Genomic DNA, 20,860 nt, shown 5'->3' with positions numbered 1-20,860 from the left:
AGAGCATGAGGAAGAAGATGAAGGACAGGAACGAGGTCGCAGGGATGTGTAGGGGCGGGTTTGGTGCTTTTGTTCGTGCTGTAATGAAAAAACACTGATGGGAAGAAAGTATGGGGTAATTGAATTGAGCATATTACTCATAGCTTGAGTGTGAAGCTTCTCTGGGTTGAAAATTTTTCTGTCTGTTTTGGTCTTCCAAATCTATGGTTAACGTGAGAAAATAGAAAACGATTGAATCGAATATTCTCTATGAGTCTTTTTATTTCGTGGAAAATTGATAAATTTACAAATTATTTTCTTATGAATTGCTTCTACTGCTTAAAGGATGAGTTAATAAAAGATGTTTTCATCGTTAGAATCAATCTATGCTTAAATATATTGTTGATTGTGAAACCATTTTTTATCAACTCATTCGGTCACCGATATAGATGACCAAAATCAAGAGAATATATTTTTCTGAATTGTTGATTCTTCGCAAAGCAAAATGAATGGATACGAAAGTCTTCTATTTGTTGTTAGGGAATATATGATAAATTCCCATGTCTAATCTCCTTATACATAGGCTTATTTTAGTGAACACGTCATATCCATTCCTTTTGCCCATAAAAGGAGGACCTTTGTGAAGAAGGAAAAAAAGAACATGCTTTGACAAGATGGTCTGACCATACATAAGTAATTATGCACTCGAATCGCCTAAGACTTGTACCAAAACATGTTTTGACATGGAAGATTAATGAACAAGGTTCAGATGCACTCTTTGCTGCGGACAAAATCCGATTCTAAGATCCATTATTAATGCACCCGATTCACCGCAGTCGTCCTATCGGCATTAAGCAATGGCTGATTTTTCAATCCGGATTGTCCGATCACCCACGATCACTTATCACGATTCACTCACCAATATACTAACTGCCTAAATGGGCACTCATATTCGAGGCCAGAGGGTCATTCCATAAGTAAAGATTAAAAATGTTGAAAGAAAGCGAAGTGAAGCAAGAAGTGAAGAAGTTTAGGGAGAAATTCTTTGTATTTCTTCAATTGTATTCAATGTACATATTTCGGTAATTATAATAACAGATGTACATACAGAAAAGGCAATGAAATATTTTATAAATCAATATAATATCTCAATCTAATCCCTAATTGATTTAGCACATGATTGTAATCAAATCGGATTCTCGGTATATCTTCTGGATTCTCGACCATATCTTCCAACAAATGTCGGATTCTTTAACGTTTCCCATTCGATCTGTTCATTTCACTTTCCAACGTCAGTCATTCAAAAGTTCAGTAGCCAGATAATTGGACGGTCGGATGCAGGCGGTTCCAAACCAAGTCATTTAAACGAAAAATTTCTGTCGGGGGCTTGCTTCTTTTGATCGCGACATGTCCTCTGCCGCCTCGGGTTTCGCTTCAGAATTTGACCTGACCATGTCCATGCATACATCATCTGGGCGATCGTTTACTTTCTAAGTTTCTACCTTTTTTTATTTATTAAAGAACGAAGGAAAAGATCGAGTCTTGAGCTATAGGGAATCCGAGCGCTGAATTTTTTTTCGATCTGAAGCCTGTCGGAAATCCGATCGCTGACTTCTCTGACGTGTCCTTTTTTCATCGAAACGGCGCTCGTTTCCAGCTTTAATCAGTCGTGTCTCCGGTCAGATATGAGGAAAGTTAAGAAAGGAGGGGGTGTCAATCCATGTCCAGCTTGTTCTCTAGCGATTTGTTGGTTTCTTCCGGGGTGCGGTCGTGCTAGGACGGACGAATTTTAAACAGCTGCAATGTCTTTTGCCGTAGATTCTTCTTCTTGCTTTCTTCTTCTTTTTTATTTTCGGATATGAGGTTCTTGCTTTGAAAAGGTCAGTAGGGAAAGTTGGTGGCTCTTGATCTGGGCATTTCGGGAGCTGCGTGAGGATGGCTCAGGGACCGAACTTGAGGTTGGTCCATTGCCCGAAATGCGCGAGTCTGCTGCAAGAACTCCATGGCTGCTCCTTGTTCAGGTGCGGCGCTTGTGGCGCTGTTCTCAGAGGTGAGTCTTCTTCCCCTTTTCGTCGGTTTTCCATTAGTTGAACAGTTAATGGAGGTTGGTCGGTAAGGATAAGAGTCACATGTTTGAAGAAGAGTTTAAACAGCAATTTAGGCCGGTTTCAAAATGATCAGAGTTTCGGTTTGATTTCTTTTGATAGCTAAGAAGAGAGAGCCCGCTGGTGATGGTGGGAATTCAGCGGAGACGAGGGAGAGCATCGGCGCTGCTCGTGAGCAGGAGAGGGGGATTCACGATAGGAATGTGAAAAACGAGAGGCTTCCGAGTTCTGGAGCCGGAACTGATGTTTCAGTAAGCAATTCTGCAATGGACAAGAGAGAGGAATCTGCTCCCGCTCGTAGAGATAGTGCGAGTGATGAAAGTGCCGGTTTAAGGCTGGATAGGAGAAGAGCCAAAGAGGAAACTGCGTATGCCTTCGATCACAAGCGATACGCGGAAGACCGGGGAAACAGATTCATGGAAAGACGTTTCGGAGAAAGCTCTGCTCGGTCTAAGAAGGTTCTGGATTTGGCGAGCTCGCGGGCTGAGAGAGGAAGGTGGAGTTTTGCCGGAGACCATCTGGAAGTGTTCTTAAGGGACTCCAGGATTGTCACTGAGCACGAGATGACTCGCTGGTACCGGTATCCCGAAGAGGGGACTCCCGACAACTACAGATCTCCCTCTTTTGGTGGGTACGGTGAGTTTTTAGGCCGCCATTCTGATATAACTGACCGTGACAGAGTTAGAGAGTTGGAGCGCAGGCGGGTCGAGCTTCTCAGGAAGTTGGATGAGTTGGCGAATCAAATGAATCGATCGGGTGACATAGCCAATAAATCCGGGGCCGGAGAAACAGTTCCTCGCCATAAAAGAATAGCTTCCGGTGATCCTTACTATGCTCATGCTGGCTATGGCGTCCTGGATGAACCGCTCATCCGTGACAGTCCCATCGGCAAGCCTCCCGACACGAAGCAAGGCCACGAATCCGCCCATTCTATGGAGAGCTACGAGATGGAAATGTCGGCCTTCTATTTTTCTCCTTGGGATGGCCAGTTAAATCTTCTCGAGGACCATCGACGCTCGTTTTCGCCCGGAACCGTGAGGCCTTTCCATCGATATGCACACGAACCGCCCCCTGGACACCTCTCGGACGGGTACCTGGGTTTTGACAGAGATCTTCCAGTCATGTATCCAAACCGATCCCCTCGTCACCATCCTTCGTGCGCTTGTTCAAGATGTTGTTACAAGTACGAGCGAGTTCCTCCTCCACGATTCTCACCTAATGCATCAAGCTCATCGAAAACTTTCGAAGCTCGATTGAACTCCAATCTCTACCACCGAGTCAATCCTGTCAAGATCAGGCCACAAGATGCTAGACACTCAGGTGATAGTACCTCTTCATCCAATTCTAAATATCTGCATTCACTTCAAATGTGGCAGGAGGACCCTGATTTGGACATTGAAAATTTCGTTCAGTCTCGACCAAAGACGTCGACGGTCTCTCGCCAGAACAAGAAGCGTTGCCATCCCATTGCGGGTGCTGCGCCTTTTATGACGTGCTTAAACTGCTTGGAGTTGCTGAAGTTGCCTAAGGAGCTGATCATAAAGGAGAAACGTGATAAGCAAAAACTAAGATGCGGTGGGTGTTCAGCTATAATCTTGTTCAAGATCGAAAATAAGAAGCTTGTCACTTCTATGGAGAAGGGATCTGGTGGGGCTGCGAAAGATGGCGGCGACGACATTCAAATTTCTTCCACTTGCTCTGATGGCGGCATAAACCCTGACACTCGTCCGAGTGCTATAAGAACTTCCTCTGATCCGTATGACGGATCTTTTAAGTTGAAATTAACCGGAGACAATGGAATTTTGGAAGTGCAGCCACAGAATATTAGAGACTCTGGAAAGATGCAGGGCCTACGTTCTCCAGCTTCTTCTTCGCCATCTCTTCGGTCGAAGGAAGAAGAATGTCTGGACAGTGCGATTGCTCAATGTGATGCGCGAGCAGAATGTAACACATCTCCAAAACCACAAAATTTACAAGTTTCAGAACATTTTGACGATCCATCGACTAACGGAAATGAGAACAGCAGGATGAACCAAGAAGGTGTTTCTCTAGAGAAGAATGACGCTTGCCGAAGTACTAGAGAAGATGCTTCTGCAACAACAGAAGTTGAAGTTCCTCCAAATGAGTATCCGCTTACAGGACTATCCCTCTCGGAAGTGCAGCCACAGAACGCTAGCGACTTTGGAAAGATGCAGGGCCTCCATTCTCCAGCTTCTTCTTCACCATCTCTTCGTTCAGAGGAAGAAGAGAGTCTGGACAGTGTGATTGCTTATAGCAATGTCTTAACTCGACCTGAAAATGACACTTCTCCAGGACCACAAAATTCACACGTTCCAAAACATTTTGACAATTCACCGTCTTACCAAAGTGAGGACAGCAGGATTAAACTAGAGGGCGTTTCTACAGAGAAGAAAGATGCTTGCCAAGGTACTAGCCATGATGCATCAGTGACGGCAGAAGTCGAAGTTCCTCTCAATGAGGATCCCCATACAGGACTATCCCAAGACTCTACAGATACCAGCAAAGAGGCCAAAGAGAAGGTGCACAAAAGAAGTAAATCTTTTCTTGCAGGCCTTATAAAGAGCTATGGAGAGTCCCAAAACCTGGAGAATGAAAAGCCTAAAGTAACAGTCAACGGGCATCTGATTCCGGACAGCGTCGTCAAAAGGGCCGAAAAGCTCGCCGGTCCTGTTCTTCCTGGAGATTACTGGTAAGTTATCTATGAGTAAATAACTGCATTGTTATCTTCGTTTCCTAATATATGTTTATCTTTGCAAGGTACGATTTCCAAGCCGGGTTTTGGGGCGTCATGAACCAACCTTGCCTCGGCATAATTCCAGTGAGTTTTCAAATCCTTTGCTTAACCGACACTTTCTTCGCAGACCAGTTTTTGTTCTACCTGCTTATATATGACGCTGTGATGTTTCATTGCAGCCGTTTATCGAAGAGTTCAGACATCCCATGCCAGCAGATTGTGCGGCTGGGAACACGGGCATCTTCATAAACGGGAGAGAGCTGAATCAGAGAGATCTCGATTTACTTGCTAGCAGAGGACTACCGAGAACAAGAAACAGGTTTTATGCTATTGACATCTCCGGGATAGTCCTGGATGAGAAAACTCGTGAAGCGCTGTACAACCTTGGAAAACTCGCCCCAACGTAAGTCGCAACACATCGATGATTATGCAACTCATGCTTTTGTAAACTTCTTTCATCATGTCATTCACTCATCCGTCGGGCAATCTTAAGATCTGTTACCACATAACCCCAGTTACAACACGATTGGTCATGTTTCTGCTGAGATATTCATAAAATGTTATGATGAACAGCTGATATTTCTTACAGCTGATATTTCTTGGCTAACTAGTTCATTTAGATTGAATGGTTCCGATGTTGAGAACGTATTACTTGCACTATCTATCTTGACAAAAGAAAGAAACTTGATCTTGATAAAGTCGCCTTCAGAGCAGGCGTCGATGTGTCTTCGCATGTAGCTCTGTCAATTTCCAACAGTGTTGTCATCCTTTTTGATTTACTCTTGCTGGCTTGAACAGGGTCGAGAGAGTGCAGTGTGGATTCGGCATGCGAGTTCCAGAAGAAGCGTGAACAGTCTCAAGAATTGTCGGTCGTCGCCTATGTTTTTGTGCAGCTGCCAAGGTCGAGCTTCTCTTTTTCGATCTTGTTTTGCACTTTGCTTAGTGAAGTTTCAGCATTAGAGTCTCCATCTCAATAGCTTGAGTCGCGAGCTGCGATAGAGCTTCTTGAGAAGATGATGACGACTCGACTACAGTATTTCACTTTCGACTGTGTGTTCATCACGTTAGAAGGCGCCTTCATTGCCTTTGGGCGATGCAAAGCGACGGACGTTGATTGTAAAATCTACTCCCATGATACTGTATATCCTCATTCCTTTTTTCCTGGTCATCAAGATCGATTTTCTTGTGTTTTCAAGGCTTGTCCGGTTCAGACACAAATTTCTGTGTTTTTCCTCAGCCAAAGTCGACGCCGACTACACTTGTTTTCTCATTGTTTTCCCACGGACCTAAAGCACAATAATACATGTTTAATACGATCGGAAGCTGTTTTATAACCTCTGTGTAGATTTTGAGAGGTATGGCCAAATTGTCATTGAGGGGAACGAGTGGAATCGCTGTTGATGCAATTTAAGTTACGAATCACTTAATTACTTAAAATGGTGAATAGCTGATGTCGAAGGATTAATATGTTGGGTGATCAATCTTTACAGTCCAGGAGCGTGGACGTGGAACTCCAAAATAATTTGGTCTTATAATGTCGAGTTTATCTATAGACGAGACAAGTCGCCATTGGTTTATACCGATGTATAACAAGGCATAGCAAGCAATTTTTATGATACCATTTTGCCATGAATTGTTCAGCATTTACAACTTTAGATGAAAAAAAAAATTGTTATTTGTAAAGACAGGAAATAATTTTTACCAAAAAGGAAATTATTGATTCTGATTGTCGAAATAAGAGACCGAAGAATTTGAGTAATCTATTATGGATTTCTAACCTTAATAGACGAGGAAAAATTAATTTATGTCACTATAATCAAGTCATTGTATAAATCTGTAATTTCCATTTATGCCCAAGTTGGTTCGCACGTAAGTGGAAATAATATCCACATTAATGATTTATTATGCTGTTATTGGAAATGTAAAACCATTTCCCTTTTTCGGAAATGAAAAAGTCATTTAGTCTTGTCAACGGTAAAATCCCAAATGAATTTCAAATTTGAAAATATTCGACCGTTGCACTTCCCATGCGAGGCTCCTTATAAAACTCCTCCCATCTTCTTCCCCAGATCCAAACCCACTTTCCACTCTCTCTCTCTCTCTCTCTCTCTCTCTCTCTCTCTCTCTCTCTCTCTCTCTCTCTGTGAACACCATGGCTGATACTGCAGTTTCTGAAGTCATCCCCACTAAGAAGCCAAGGAACTCCCGGAAGGCACTGAAGCAAAAGAACCCATCTTCCAATGAAGCCAACATCCTAGCCCAACAACAACAAACCCTCCCTCCTCCTCAGCCCGCCGGCGACGACGACTCCGGCTCGGCTCTCAAGGAGAACCAAGAGAGCCTCTCGCAACCGCGCTCGTCCCCGAAGAAGAGCAAGCCGAGGGCGAACTCCAAGAAGCAGGTGGCGGCGCCAGCCAGCGACTTTGAGAAGGAGATGCAGGAGATGCAGGAGATGATGGAGAGGCTGAGAATCGAGAAGGCGAAGACAGAGGAGATGTTGAAGGACAGGGACGAAATGCTGAAGCAGAAGGAGGAGGAGCTTGAGGTCAAAGGAAGAGAGCACGAGAAGCTCCAGGGTGAGCTCAAGAAGTTGCAGAAGATCAAGGAATTCAAGCCCACTATGGTTAGTTTTGCCCAGCCTTTCTTCTCTTCTTTTGGATAAAGCTGCCACTTTTAGTTCACGATTATTGCTGGGTATGCTGAAATCGTTCACAGAATTCATACGGTATGTGGTGTAATACGATTTATGTTGAAGTTTAGAGGAATGGGTTCCAAGATATTCATATACCATACGGTCAGTTTCGCTCCATTTTTAGAAATCTGCAATTTTTGGTTCACACGTAATGTTGGTACATTATAATAGTTGCGAAAAATGGATATACTCAATGGTATAGATTCGTTTTCGCGTTTTGATTTTCACTAAGGTCAGTTCGTTGTGATATCAATCTAAAAGTAGGGATTGAAATGGGTTTTTCTTGTGGAATTTTATTTTCAGACATTCCCGATGGTTCAATCTGGAAGAGACGAACACGAGAAGGAGAAAAAGAAAGGTTGCCCAGAGAGAAAGAGGCCATCTCCACCTTACGTCCTGTGGTGTAAGGATCAATGGAATGAGGTAAGTAAAAAAGAGAAATGAGCAAATCGATTGTTGCGAGAATTGAATCTCAGTGACTCCAGCTTCAACGACAATAAAGTTTTGATTTTTCTGAAACAGATAAAGAAGGAGAACCCGGAAGCAGAGTTTAAAGAGATTTCAGCTATTTTGGGGACGAAATGGAAGAGTGTCAATGCCGAGGAGAAGAAGCCCTATGAGGAGAAGTACCAAGCGGAAAAGGCGGCTTACTTGCAAATAATTGCGAAAGAGAAGCGCGAGGCCGAGGCGATGAAGCTTCTTGAAGACGAGCACAAGCAGAGGACCGCCATGGAGTTGCTCGACCAGTATCTCCAGTTCAAACAGGAAGCCGAAAAGAAGGAGAACAAGAAGACCAAGTAAGTTAAATTGAATTTCTTAGTCATGCTGTTCATAATGTTTGTATGGTTGAAGCTATAAACATAGGATTATTGTTCATCTTGTTTGGAAATTTCCACAGGAAGGAAAAGGATCCATTGAAGCCAAAACAACCTATGTCAGCATATTTCTTGTTCTCAAATGAGAGGAGGCCTGCTTTGGTTGCCGAAAGCAAGACTGTGTTGGAGGTAATGCAGATTATAATGCCGTAATGTTTTAACAAAGTAAGAGTATTTTTCTATATATTTTATATTTTTGTCAAACTTGGTCTAAATTTCTCTGTTGTTTGGTGGCGGTAGGTTGCAAAGATCACAGGAGAGGAGTGGAAGAACATGTCAGAGAAAAAGAGAAGGCCTTATGAAGAGGTTTGTCGATTTTCCTTTCTTTTGTCCCTTGGGTCTTCTACAGCAGATTTGTATATAGCATGCTTATTGAATTGATGTTGTTTTGACCACCCAGATGGCTAAGAAGAACAAGGAGAAATACATGGAAGAAATGGAGGCGTACAAACAGATGAAGGAAGAGGAGGCCGAGAATGTTAGAAAGGAAGGGGAAGAGCAGATGAAGCTCCAGAAGCAAGAAGCCATGCAAATGCTGAAGAAGAAGGAGAAGACCGAAAACATAATTAAGGTGCCAAATGATGCTTCCTTATCGATTTCGCAAATTCTATATAAGCAATTGAAATCACATGTACCTGAAAGCTAATTTGAATGGCGGAATGTGCAGAAAACGAAACAAAATCGCCAGAAAAAGAAGAATGCAGACCCCAACAAGCCTAAAAAGCCAGCATCCTCATTCATCCTCTTCAGCAAAGGCGCCAGGAACAGCCTAAAGGAGGAAAGGCCCGGAATCAGCAACTCCACCTTGAATGCGCTGATATCAGTGAAATGGAAGGTACTATTCATATTGCTGTCACGATAAAATCTCTTTGCTGTATCGAAACGATTCTAGATGATGTTGACTCATGTGATGGGCGGGGCTTTGACAGGAAATGAGCGAAGAGGAGAGAGGGATATGGAATGCGAGAGCGGCCGAGGCGAAGGCGGCGTACCAGAAGGAATTGGAAGAGTACAACAAAAATGTGGCAGCGGCAGGGACAGCCACAGCTGAGGACGAGCCAGAGCAGTGAAATTAAAATGCGTTGTTGGTAGTAGGGGGAGGGGTTTTTGGCTATCAGTTTGATAGCTTTTTTGAATATCAGTTGACTTCGTTGATTTTCCTTTTTCTCCTTTAGGTTGTTCTTCTGACTTGCAATGAAATATTTAACTGCGAAATTGGTGGGATTTAGTGACTAATCTGTTTGGGCTGAGTTCGCACGATTCAATACATTTTAACTGCAATCTGTGGCACTTTGCGATTCTCGCTTTTGCTTATTATCCTCACTTGTTGTCGCTTCCTCGTATACTGTAACACAACATCACTATCAAAGCTTCGATGCCATCGGCCTACGCTTCCGCAACAGGGAACACAACTTCTGTCACGCTCGAAACATGGCAACGCGCAACTTTTGTGTAGAAACCGCGTCCACGTGAAAGATTGAGGATAATTTTTCGTAAGTCCCAAAAAAAAAAAAAGCAACAATCTCTTCCTTTTTGTAGCAAAAATCAGTCCTAATATTTTTTTTTTTTTGCTAATTCAGTTCTAAATTTTTTTTATTTGTGCCAATTCGATCGATTTGGTTAGTGTCGGCCAAAACTCGAGTCACGCCAACTCTCTCAACAAGGTAAAAGAAAAGAGAAAATTAATAAAAAAAAATTGAAAAGAAATAATATTAATAATTGAATTGGCAAAAAAAAAAAAAGAAGAAGACTAAATTGGCAACAATCTCTTCCTTTTAAGGGTTTAATAATACCATAAAAATCGCAACACTTTTTTATGTCAAAAACAAAAAAAACTAAACTCATACCAAAGGTGACAAATATGCCTTAGAATGAATTGAAATAAATAGTATATATGTCACACAAAGTTTGGGTTTTTTTCATGACACAACAAAATTGAATGTATTTGCATCACAATGGGTAAATTTAATGTTGTGGTGACAAAAGGAATAGTTTGGGATATTTATGTCACAAGTATAACCTGAAGTTTTTGTGGTATTATTATTTTATCCATACTTATTAATCAACATGGGTTTCCTAGAATCTTAGGTAAAAGTTTGAGAGTGAACTCTCCTTTAAAAATGCTCTACAGGAGATTCATTCCGCTATCAAGAACTTGGTAAAGCCAGTGCATTTTCCTACTTTTCCGGGAGGACTTGGACAGATTAGATAGAAAAACTTCGTATCAAGACTCGTCCGTGGGTTTAAATCTTATATAATTTGGACGGACTGGCCTAAGAAAAGGATTATCTGTTTGAATCGCTCTATTTTACCATTCAAGCCGTCTAAAAGGTAGATTATTTGATCATCTCTTGTACTATAGTTTTTTTTTTTTTTAAAAAAAAAAAAACTTAATGACCTACATTCAATTTGGCGAAAATCCATTCCAATAAGTTTTAGAACGACTTGCTATTGGGGGAAAAATAATAAAGAAAACCCTCTATTCTTGCTAACTATACTATAAAAGCTTATGTACGTTAAATTTGTATTAAGTCGTATCACTTTTGGAATATGTCAAATGATCGTGTCAAGATGTGTGAATTCCTGTAAGGAAAAGAAAAAAAATTACCGGCCTCAATTAAGACCCGTGTCCTTTGCCAAAACGCCATTGTCGGACATTGCCGGCAAGAGACCCACCAAAAACTAGTGATAAGCTACCATCAATGAAGCGATAAAAGTTCATAGCCTTTCTTCTCGTTTTAATTTACTGAAACTACATTTTGCTTTACAGTTCGCTTTTCTACTTGGCCTCTATCGTTTCCAATAAATGCTTGGCTTGCAAAACCCTAACGAAAGGTAGAGTTCCATGGCCAGTATGTGGCGGACGTGAGCTCGCGTTCCATCCATCAACTACCCAATTTACACCTACAAAAGCCCTTCTCTCCTCTCCTCTCCCTCTCCCTCTCTCTCTCTCTCTCTCTCTCTCTGTGTCTCGCAAAACACGATGACAATGGATCAACGTGAGCAAACTCAAATGGAACGAGCCATGGCGTCACGGCTATGGGACTGCGAGAGCACCCTCTACGACTCCTTCGAGCTCCGGTCCTTCAAGCGCGCCCTCGACTCCGCCATCGTCTCCCGCAGTCTCTCCATGCCCCACTTCCCCGACCGCCGCGGTGAGACGCCCGGTCCGCCCCTACCCCAGCCACCGTCTGCTCCGCCGCCCACCAAGAAAGGGTCCAAGATCTCGCGGTCGCTCCACAGGCTCCTCCGGTCCGTCTTCAAGCCGAACAAGCCCATCTTCGGGGTCGAACGGCATGAAGCCCTCAAGGGCAACTTCCTCTTCTTCTACGACAAGTCCGGTGCCCTCTCGACGATTCCGGAGGTCCCGGAGAGCGAGTGTTTCGCGGCGCTGTCCCCCGAGGTGAGCTCGTTCGTGCAGAGAACGGCGTCAGAGAGATTCACGGCTGCTTCGGCCGGGATTTCGTGCGCTTAGCTAGTTTTCGTGAGGACTTGAGATGTGTAGATATTATAGGTTAAGTCGATCTACCGAACTGTGATACAACACTCCGTCCACGGTGATTGATCATGTTCATTGTATCAGCTATCGCTAAGATTGAGATCTTGATGTGGAGATGATGATGATAAGTCTGCCGGGACGTTTTGGTTTGGAGTTTCACCTAACTTCGGCACCTGAGTCAAACTATCTTGTTGAACAAATGGAAAGAAAAGGTCCAAAATGTAGAGTTTGAATTGATGTGTATTAGTGCTTTGGTACTGGTATCACCAACACCTTAATAAAATATTCTACTGTATTATGCTCCATGATAGCTTTTCATTTTATGTAGATTTTATACTATGATTTGCCGAATTCGTCTTAGCATGTTCATATTTCTTGACAAAAAGTGAAAAGATGAGTGTCTAGGGTTTCATCTAATCATTTATGCTATAAAGCAAACCCATCGACCCTTTTTTTTTTTTACCTCAACCCACGATTTATAGTAAAATAAGTTGCGAGAATATCTCTAACCGAATCGAAAGAATTGTTATTTGAATAGCTAGTCCACGCAACTTATCTAAAATTTCAGTAAATATCTAATTTTTCAAATTTGAAGTTTAATATCTCTTATTCCATAGCTAGATCAAATCTTCAAACATTTCCTTCCCGATTGAACTTTTCCCTTTTATTCACATGCGCACGGGTGTCCTCTATCCTGCAGAGCAGCGAGGGTTAACGTCAGATTTTTTTTTCTAAGTCGTTTATGACGTAGATAAGTGGATTTCAGTGTGTACATACGATGGCGGAATTGGTGAGGCAGCTCAACCTCGATCGTGTCTCCTTTTCTTGACCTAAAAAGCAGCTCCTTGTCTTTGTCTTAGCGGATGGTTGCATGGGAGACACAGAGAGACTCCAACGTTTCTCGTGAAATTACCTAACCAAGACCTAACCCCCCCCCCAGCCATTATCTCTTCTCCGTTGACTCATCAGCGTTTTTTAACGTATCTACCAAAGTCTTCGTCTGCTTAACCCAAGCCTTTTCTTTACATAAAGTAATGCTGCTAGTCAAGCCAAAAAGCGCGCGCTTTTCTTAATTGAAGTAGCTATTCATTCCGGCGACAATCGATCAACGTTCCTCGTCCAAACGAACTCTTTCACTGCGAAAATAAAAGTCCGGTAATAAAGGAAATAAAATGGGTCGTTCGATGGGAAGAGCCGAGTCGATGGACAGAAACTTGTGTCGTTGATGCCTCCATACGTTATTACTAAGAGCATGGTCTCGATCCGTTGGCCTCGTTGCTTCTCTCTCATCTTGTAGCCTCCTCATATGCATTCAATTCTTCTTGTTGAGAAAATTATTACACTCCTTTATTAATTTTTTAAATAATTTGCTTGGGGGGGTCCATTTCGTAAATCGATGCTTCTGCGAGGGAAGGACAGGACCATAAATCCACTCCATGCAGTGCAAGATCGTGCATGGCCGTTTGAATTCGAAAGAGATCAACGGACGAATCCGAATCCCATGCGACCGAAGTAAATGCACGTCGAGATCAGAATAAATGAGTAGTGTCGCGAGCATGGCAGCATACGCAGATGATGATAGGGAAAGCTCGAGAAAATTTCGTTGTGCGGGCGGCATAGTTATTTTGCCCAACTAGCTAGCAGCTACCTATCTGTCGAGAGGTACGAGAGCAACTCGCTTGAGGAAAACGATGGTTAGAAGTATAGTAATTAAAGTAATTAATCTCTCGCAATTACAGTGAGGAGTTTATCCTTTCTTACAAGCAGAATTCTGTTGGTTCTGTAACAAAAAGATAAGAGAAGTTTTTTTAGAGCCAGATATAAGAAAATTGGTTGATAAGTAAATATATAAATGTTGGCAATTAACTTAAATAAGAGTTGGTAAAACAAAGTTATTTGATGAGTTAATTAGAGAAAAGTTGCTATTGCTCTGATTGAAGTCGGTATCGTCTTAAAAGAAAATAGATAAAAGTTGACATAAAGCTTAAATGTGAGTTCGTACTTCCAAAATTAATTGGTGACTAAATTAGAAAAAAAAATTGGCAAGTCTTTCAAATAAACAGTGTAAATTTCATATAATAGTCGGCACATTTATGGCATTGATAATAAAGGGTAAATGAATGTTCATAAATAAAAAGAGAATTTTGTTTTGTAAAAATAAAAGTAAAAAAAAAAACAACAACAACAACAACAACAACGGTAGCTAGCTAACATAAATATTCGTGAGGCAAAACAGTTAGTTGCATTAACTCTTAATTAAGGCAAGTACTTACAAAAGGAGTTGGTAAATTAAGAGAAAATAGCCAAATAAACTTGGGTGAGAAGCTTGAATAAGATTTGATAAATCAAAATTAGTCGGAGGAAAAACTAATAAGTCATGCAAATAAAATATTGGTGATCTCATAGAGAGTCCATAAGTTTTTGGCGATCGTAGGAAAACATATTAACGGGGTGAAAGATAAAAAAATTGACAGACTAAAAATTAAATAAACATAGGAAAGTAAATAAAAATAATAATAACTCAAAACTAATGTATTATTTAATCCAAAAAGAGTTGGTAAGAAAAAAACCATTAACAATTGGCAAAAGAGAAGAAAAAATTGGTAGTTTACGAATAATAAAAGGAATTAGCGATTTATAAAAGTGTCGTAAGTTATCATGAAATTAGGTAACTGATAAATTTTTTGACTAACAAGTTTTGACAATTACCAACTTTTTCAGATATCTATCAACACAGAAAAATATCATTTTTCTTGAAATGGAATAGTGGAATCGTTTATCTTAAGAATGGCAGAAGTAAGGGTTTAGGATAGGCAAATCAAAACTTTCAACCCTGCTCGAGTTTGGTTTGGGTTCTTAATTAAGAGGGCAAATTCAAAACAATCATCATATAATAAATTTATGGAATTTCATAAAATCATTCGGCTATATTGGCACCATAAAAAGAATCTTAAATGTCACGGTTTGCCGGAAGATGGGTTGAAATTAACATCTTGATCAAAGATTAAAAAACATATAAAATATGCCCAACCATGGTTTAGATTCGAGGGAAAAGTAAAGATGAAAATCTATCTAGGCATATTATGTAAATGGATTAAAGCTTAAAATTGTCCAAGTGATTTTAGAGTTCAACCATATTTAATGTGGTCAATCAACTTTTAATTTATTTAATGTGATTTTTAAATTTTTTGTTATTTTCAAGTTGATCTCTAGATTATTTATTATCCTTCAATTAATTCAAATTTAAGGACATTGTTAAATATTTTTATATAATTTATTGACTATACTGAATACGTATCAAAAGTTCAGGTAATCATATTATATATTGGATTAAATTTTAAAAATTATATTAAATTATATTATACCTAGAGCCAAAGTTAAAGAGATTACTGGTGCCATTTTCTAAATATCGTACGCATCGAAGACTTATGAGGAAATCTTCTTACTCACGAAAATTAATTTTTTTCAAAGAACAAGGTTCACCAATCCAACGGTCAGCACAGCTCGACATCGTTGACTCCCGATAAGGAAGAAGCCGCGGGCGAAAGGCGCTTCCGCTCCACCGCTCCCCGCGCCTCCGTCGAAGCCGCGCCATGAACAGCTTCGCTCCCTCCCGCCCGCTGCTCCTCCGGAGCTCGCCGGCGTTCCTCGTCGTCGTCCCTCCGACGTTCGCGCGCCCGCCTCCTCCCTCGCGGGGCCGCCTGCCGGAGTTCCGGCGCGGGCGAGCCGGCGAGGAGGACGGGAGGCGGAGGGGCGGGAGGGCGGTGGCGCGCGGGTGGCTGCTGCCGGTGGATCCGTGGGCTCCGGCCGTCGATTCGGGGAGCGTCGCCACGCAGCTGTTCGCGTTCTCCCTGTTCCCGTACCTCGGCTTCCTGTACTTCATCACGAAGTCGAAGTCCGCTCCGGGCCTGACGCTGTTCGGGTTCTACTTCCTGCTCGCGTTCGTCGGCGCCACCAGTACGTGTCCGGAAGATTGCTCTGCGCGCGCGTCTGCATTGCGGTTATACGTGAAATTCTCCTTTTCCGTTTTAGGGGCATTTATCTGTGTATTAGCTGTCGTTCAAGGTAGACGGAAGACTTTAATTTCTGCTGTACAAGGAGTGCGGAGGTTGCGATGGAGTGAGTGAATGGAGGCTTTCGATTAGGTTGATGCGAGGGCCGTTGTGTTTTCGCGGCTAATGGTTGAAGTTTCTTTGATGATTCTGGTGTTTAGATGTTCCTTTTACCTGAGAAAAGTGAAGCCTTTTTTGCATGAAGGGGAAAATTAACACCCGAATGGTTCGAGTCGAAGAAGGTGATGGCGATGATTGATAATGATAAGCATAAATCATAAGTGGTCGGCGTTGGTTAGCCCCCATTAGAAATCTGATTTTGGCCGAATTAGAGATGCTTAGTTTGCGCAACTAGCGGCATAGCTTCTGCCAAATGATAGGTTTATCGTGAAGTCTCCCCTGTCTGTCCGTGTTTATCAACATGTATACCTATGTGTGCAAATGCATCAATAAACTTGAAGCATCACCTCTGATGAAGTGATGGTGTAGGCTAATCTATATTCAGCCATTTGCTTTGCATTTTGATTTTTGAGCTAAAATGTGATTACTTTTCGAAGGTTGAGCTTCTAGCCTGCCTTCACCGTCTAAACATGTTTTCGGTACTTAAGTGTTCACCCCAATCCCAGTTGTTAACTAACAAAGTTCAGTTTTTTTCTTTCTTTTCTCGTACAGATTTACTCCTCCTTGGGACAATTTTCATCTTATATTTTTAATGGGCCTTTTTCTCTAACTTCCGTTAGTATTTTCTAGCTGATCAGTTGTTAGCTTTGAATCCTTTTTAGTAGGAGACAACCTAGTCGGGGATTTTAGCACTTTGTTATCCATTCCAGAGAATATGACAGCTTTGGTTAACTGCTGTAATTGGCTACACCATCAGTATCTGGACTACTGCATGTTTAATGCTTATGAACTTCCTTAGGCTTCTTCCACCAATTGGTTGAATTCAGCATGATACATTGTTCAATTGATGAAGTTTAATTTAGCTGTGCCTTAGTTGGCTTTCTTTCTGCTGTACTGATTTCTTCATCTCATCTTTCATGGCTTCACCTCAACCGAGCAGTCCCAGCTGGGATATATGGTAGTTTCTCCCTTGTTTTCTGTTAATTGGAATTAGTCCCTTGGAGATATATATTGATGTCTAATGTGCACTTTTTGCCTTATCTTCATGCAAAATGGGACAGCAAAAGTGCAGTATGGTACTTCTTTATCTAATGTAGATTGGTTACATGGAGGTGCCGAATCACTGCTCACTTTGACCAACTTATTCATAGTTCTTGGCTTGAGAAGAGCTCTTCGGAAAGCAAAAGTGACAAAAGAAAGCACAACAGTGGGGAACCTAGAAGAGAAGTCTTCTTTATAGGTACAATGAAGTTGAGCTTTTGGTTTTAGCTGTGCTGTGATCATCTTCAGGTCTCTACACCTTCTTATCTGCCATATTAACTTCATTGTATTTCTGCTTCTATGCAGATGCGAGGCTTCTATTTCCAATTCCATGCTGTCATAACGCCACGCATAATGTTGCATTTTAAAGCACAATGGTTAAACCTTCCATTTGCAACATGGTTTTCAACATTGACTGGCTCTTGGATCAGTCCTACTCTGGAATTAGTTGATCAGTCATTGTCTGCTTATGCAATTTTTAGGACCGGTTAAACTGTTGTGTACTCTTGCCCCTCTGTAACATTCTCTGACCTCCTTTCTGTGAATCTAAATAGTTTACTTACTGAGTTGGTTGTAGACTACATTGACAACATATTCAATGAAAAATTTATGATCATACTTGCTGCTGCAATTTATTAGTTGCTGTGGTGTCAATAATTGCTGCAATTTGCTGTCAAGTATACTTCTTTTGCTTTAGTTATGGCTGAGTTAAATCTGTATATGTAGTCTGGGAATGTTTGAAGAAAATAAATGTACTGGTCTGATCTTTTAGCTGATAATGGAGGAGGCTCTTTTGTATCCTTAGAACCTCCCCATAAAAAGCATAAAACCTCACTCCTTAAAATACAAGCTGCGGCAATGGCTACAAAAGCTTATCTGGCTATTTGCATCTTCCCTACCTTTCATATTGGTTTTTATTATCATCTGATGAATCAAGGGAAAAACGAGGTGTCAAATGGGAAATTTGGGTCAATCCCAACTTGATCGAGGGAGAATTCAAGGTCCATTATTGGCGAATTTGTTGACGAGGTGTTGGTTGAGATGATCTCGTTGTGATCAGACTCCAAATGTTGCATATTGTGGGCCTGCCCCAAGTCATTTGCCTGGTGCATGGAAAAATAACATGATTCCGGGGTTGATGGAGAGAAAAATGTCGATGAGAAGCTCCCGAAAAGACTGCTGTTAACGTTTGTCAAAGTGGAGGAGCTGCAGTGTTCAATCTGCAAGAGTCCGACTGATGCTGAGGGGAAAGAGAAAGGATGGTATGCCTTTTCATTGTTGTCCAAGTTATTGGTATCGACCCTCAGTCCTGCTCGAAACTTTGACAACATCTCCTGTGATTGTTGTTGTTGTAGATGTTGATGATGATTGCTCTGGTGATTAATTTGCTTCTGTTCTTGTTTTTCCGAGGACGCTGGTGATGGGACCGAAGGCCCGGAATTGCCACACGTATGTGTACCTCTGTAAGTGATCTCAAAGACTGTGGGGTCTTCATCCGATCGTTGCACTTGCTTTGTAGCCCAACAATTCTGGGTGTTACGGTAGGTGCATCTGTAGTAGCTTCTGCAAAAGCAAACCCTTTGTGTGAGATTTTATAGCCCATCACCTTGTTTAATAGAAAGCAGAAAGATCATTATTTTTTCTCGTTCACTTAATTGGGAAAATTGTATTTTTCCCTCCCAATTTAGAGATTTTTTACTTTCCGCTATTAGCTTTGTGAAGTGTTATCTCAACAAAATAGACTATAGTAAATGTTTGTCTTGGGTTTTTACTCCATTTTCATGGGTCTAGGAACTAAAATGCAAAGCTTGGTTAGCAGAGGTTCAATATGCTGGAGAGGGGAGGGTCCCGTTCTGATTGATGTTTGTCGTATTCATACAACGGCTGAAAAGTCAATAGGGTTTATCTTTTAAAAATAGGTTTTAAATGCTATTGATCCATGCACTTGTAGACTAGGAGAGAGAATAGTTTTTTCCTAAGTTCTTTGTGGAATATTTTAGATTCATGATTACCTGGGATATGTGGCTCCGAGGATGTCTTTCTGTCCGTACTTCCTCCAGCTATATCCATCGTCATGAGGTCCTTCAAGCCCATTCTCAGAACTAATTCTGACTTGATCCGTCCATTTTGGCATCAGCTTTCTGTCCCCACAAAAACGCAAAACACGATGCAATAAGCTTTAGCAAAAAGACAACCCAGAAAGCTAGGATATATATCTTCATTATAGCCATATTACCAATGCATGATTTTGGAACTCACCTTTTTTTGGATATATCTCTGTTCTGCTGATGATCGCCAATCCCCTTTTCGAATTCGTCGCTCCGAGGGCTCCCGTTGACAGAGAGCGGTGATTCGGGGATGCCAGAGACCGCCACGACGGGCTGAGACTGTGGCATTGGTCCACCCCACTGGAGAATCAGGAGAGCCTTCTCGTAGGACGACAGAATCCCCTGCATCAGCACGTCCCTGGCTTCAGTCGAAGGCGCCGAAGTCAAGTGGCCCCGCAATTCCTTTGCAAACTCCATCCCTTGGATCAGCTCGCTGATCAGCGTCTTCTGCTCGAAACTCCAACCACCATCCATCCTTCGTGTTTATTACGTGAATGCAAAACTCACGACGACTTGGATGACGCCCTTTTTCTCAGCACATTCAAATGGTACATGAAAAGCAAGTCGGCACCAGATGAATCAGGAAGCACGAGAATGGCGGAGGCAAAGAGCAACGAGACGAAACTACAGAAGCAAAGAAGCTGAGCAGGTGCAGAAGAGTAAATTTTTTTTTTTTTTCCTTTCTGGGTGTTTCTGAGATGATGAAACTTTTCTGAGCGATTGCAGAGTGGAGGTTAAGATGGAAGGACAGAGGAGGAAGCAAGCTAATGCTATGTGAGGTTGAGAGCAGGAAGCTTGCAAGAAGCAGAGGGGTGATGGGTTTGAATTATAAGGAGGGGGTGAGTGGGAATTATATATGTGGGGGTGGGGATCGGGAAGTCTGACTTTTTGACTGGAGAGAAACCGAGTTTTTCAGCAGTTGGACTGGTCTTTGGTCAGACAATAGTGGAGTGGAGAGTGAGGAAGGTCCAAATGTTGACCGATTCAACTCCTTGAACTTGTAGAACGGGGGGGAAGGTTTTCTTTTTGGTTATTGCCTTTTCCCTATTGATTTCTCCTTGATTTTTCCACTTTCCTTTCTTTCTCTTTCTCACCTGTCGAGTGATTTACACAGCGAGAGAGAGAGAGAGAGAGAGAGAGAGAGAGAGTGACAGGATGATTGGCAGAGAAAATGGTCAGAGTCACGAATGGGGGGGAGGTTCTGTCAGGGCCAAAAGAATCTTCAATGCTGCTTCCGCGTTCTTTGATTTTTCTCGGTAAAAGCAATGAAGGGACAAAAGGAGAGAAAGGGCCGTGACGTGCGACGGGAGGGCGTACGAGTCATCAGCATCGCCTGTTGAATTATACGAAAAGGTTATAGCTCCTTAACAACAGTCCACGTGGACTAACAACAGTGGATGGATTCAACCATTAAAATTAGCTCTTCCTAAAGTCTTTCGGTTTAGGATGCAGAAAAGGTGAGGGGTATCATATCATGAGATGTGGAAAAAAAAAAAATATATATAAAAAATATATATATATACATATATTTCGAAGAAAGGAGTAAGGTCTGAAAAAAGGGTCAAAAGACTCAAAAACAATAGTGCCGTGAGATGTTTTACACGGATTAATGTGGACCGGGTCAATTGATGTCC

At 41.8% G+C, this 20,860-nt stretch overlaps 5 protein-coding genes and 1 long non-coding RNA gene across 6 annotated transcripts; 5 read left to right on the top strand and 1 right to left on the bottom strand.

Moving 5' to 3' along the window:
• The first annotated feature begins 1,696 nt into the window (after nucleotides 1-1,696).
• LOC104443976 lies at nucleotides 1,697-6,034 on the top strand. The gene is made up of 5 exons (XM_010057545.3): nucleotides 1,697-2,029; nucleotides 2,187-4,794; nucleotides 4,863-4,923; nucleotides 5,019-5,242; nucleotides 5,638-6,034. Exons 1-5 carry the CDS (start codon nucleotides 1,915-1,917, stop codon nucleotides 5,687-5,689), a joined length of 3,060 nt encoding a protein of 1,019 aa, XP_010055847.2. The 5' UTR covers nucleotides 1,697-1,914; the 3' UTR covers nucleotides 5,690-6,034.
• An 899-nt stretch (nucleotides 6,035-6,933) lies between these two features.
• Nucleotides 6,934-9,675, top strand: LOC104443977 (high mobility group B protein 6). The gene is made up of 8 exons (XM_010057546.3): nucleotides 6,934-7,462; nucleotides 7,835-7,954; nucleotides 8,054-8,328; nucleotides 8,430-8,535; nucleotides 8,647-8,712; nucleotides 8,807-8,977; nucleotides 9,074-9,241; nucleotides 9,336-9,675. Exons 1-8 carry the CDS (start codon nucleotides 6,992-6,994, stop codon nucleotides 9,474-9,476), a joined length of 1,518 nt encoding a protein of 505 aa, XP_010055848.2. The 5' UTR covers nucleotides 6,934-6,991; the 3' UTR covers nucleotides 9,477-9,675.
• A 1,756-nt stretch (nucleotides 9,676-11,431) lies between these two features.
• LOC104443978 lies at nucleotides 11,432-11,881 on the top strand. Its single transcript, XM_010057547.2, has one exon. It carries the CDS (start codon nucleotides 11,432-11,434, stop codon nucleotides 11,879-11,881), a length of 450 nt encoding a protein of 149 aa, XP_010055849.2.
• Nucleotides 11,882-15,405: 3,524 nt separating this feature from the next.
• On the top strand, nucleotides 15,406-17,734 carry LOC104443980. The gene is made up of 4 exons (XM_010057548.3): nucleotides 15,406-15,862; nucleotides 17,018-17,035; nucleotides 17,139-17,317; nucleotides 17,425-17,734. Exons 1-3 carry the CDS (start codon nucleotides 15,499-15,501, stop codon nucleotides 17,315-17,317), a joined length of 561 nt encoding a protein of 186 aa, XP_010055850.2. The 5' UTR covers nucleotides 15,406-15,498; the 3' UTR covers nucleotides 17,425-17,734.
• Nucleotides 17,735-17,854: 120 nt separating this feature from the next.
• Nucleotides 17,855-19,961, bottom strand: LOC104443982 (probable WRKY transcription factor 53). The gene is made up of 3 exons (XM_010057549.3): nucleotides 19,378-19,961; nucleotides 19,131-19,259; nucleotides 17,855-18,681 (listed from the first exon to the last, which is right to left on the bottom strand). Exons 1-3 carry the CDS (start codon nucleotides 19,698-19,700, stop codon nucleotides 18,051-18,053), a joined length of 1,083 nt encoding a protein of 360 aa, XP_010055851.1. The 5' UTR covers nucleotides 19,701-19,961; the 3' UTR covers nucleotides 17,855-18,050.
• Nucleotides 19,744-20,296, top strand: LOC108960077. Its single transcript, XR_001987824.2, has 2 exons — nucleotides 19,744-19,875; nucleotides 19,953-20,296. It is a non-coding gene; the product is annotated as an uncharacterized LOC108960077 (long non-coding RNA).
• The last annotated feature ends 564 nt before the right edge of the window (nucleotides 20,297-20,860 follow it).

Source organism: Eucalyptus grandis, chromosome 10, assembly GCF_016545825.1.
Source record: "Eucalyptus grandis isolate ANBG69807.140 chromosome 10, ASM1654582v1, whole genome shotgun sequence".
Classification (NCBI taxonomy): Eukaryota; Viridiplantae; Streptophyta; class Magnoliopsida; order Myrtales; family Myrtaceae; genus Eucalyptus; species Eucalyptus grandis.
The sequence above is the reverse complement of the archived record's forward strand: the minus strand, read 5'-3'. Positions and strand labels throughout refer to the sequence as shown.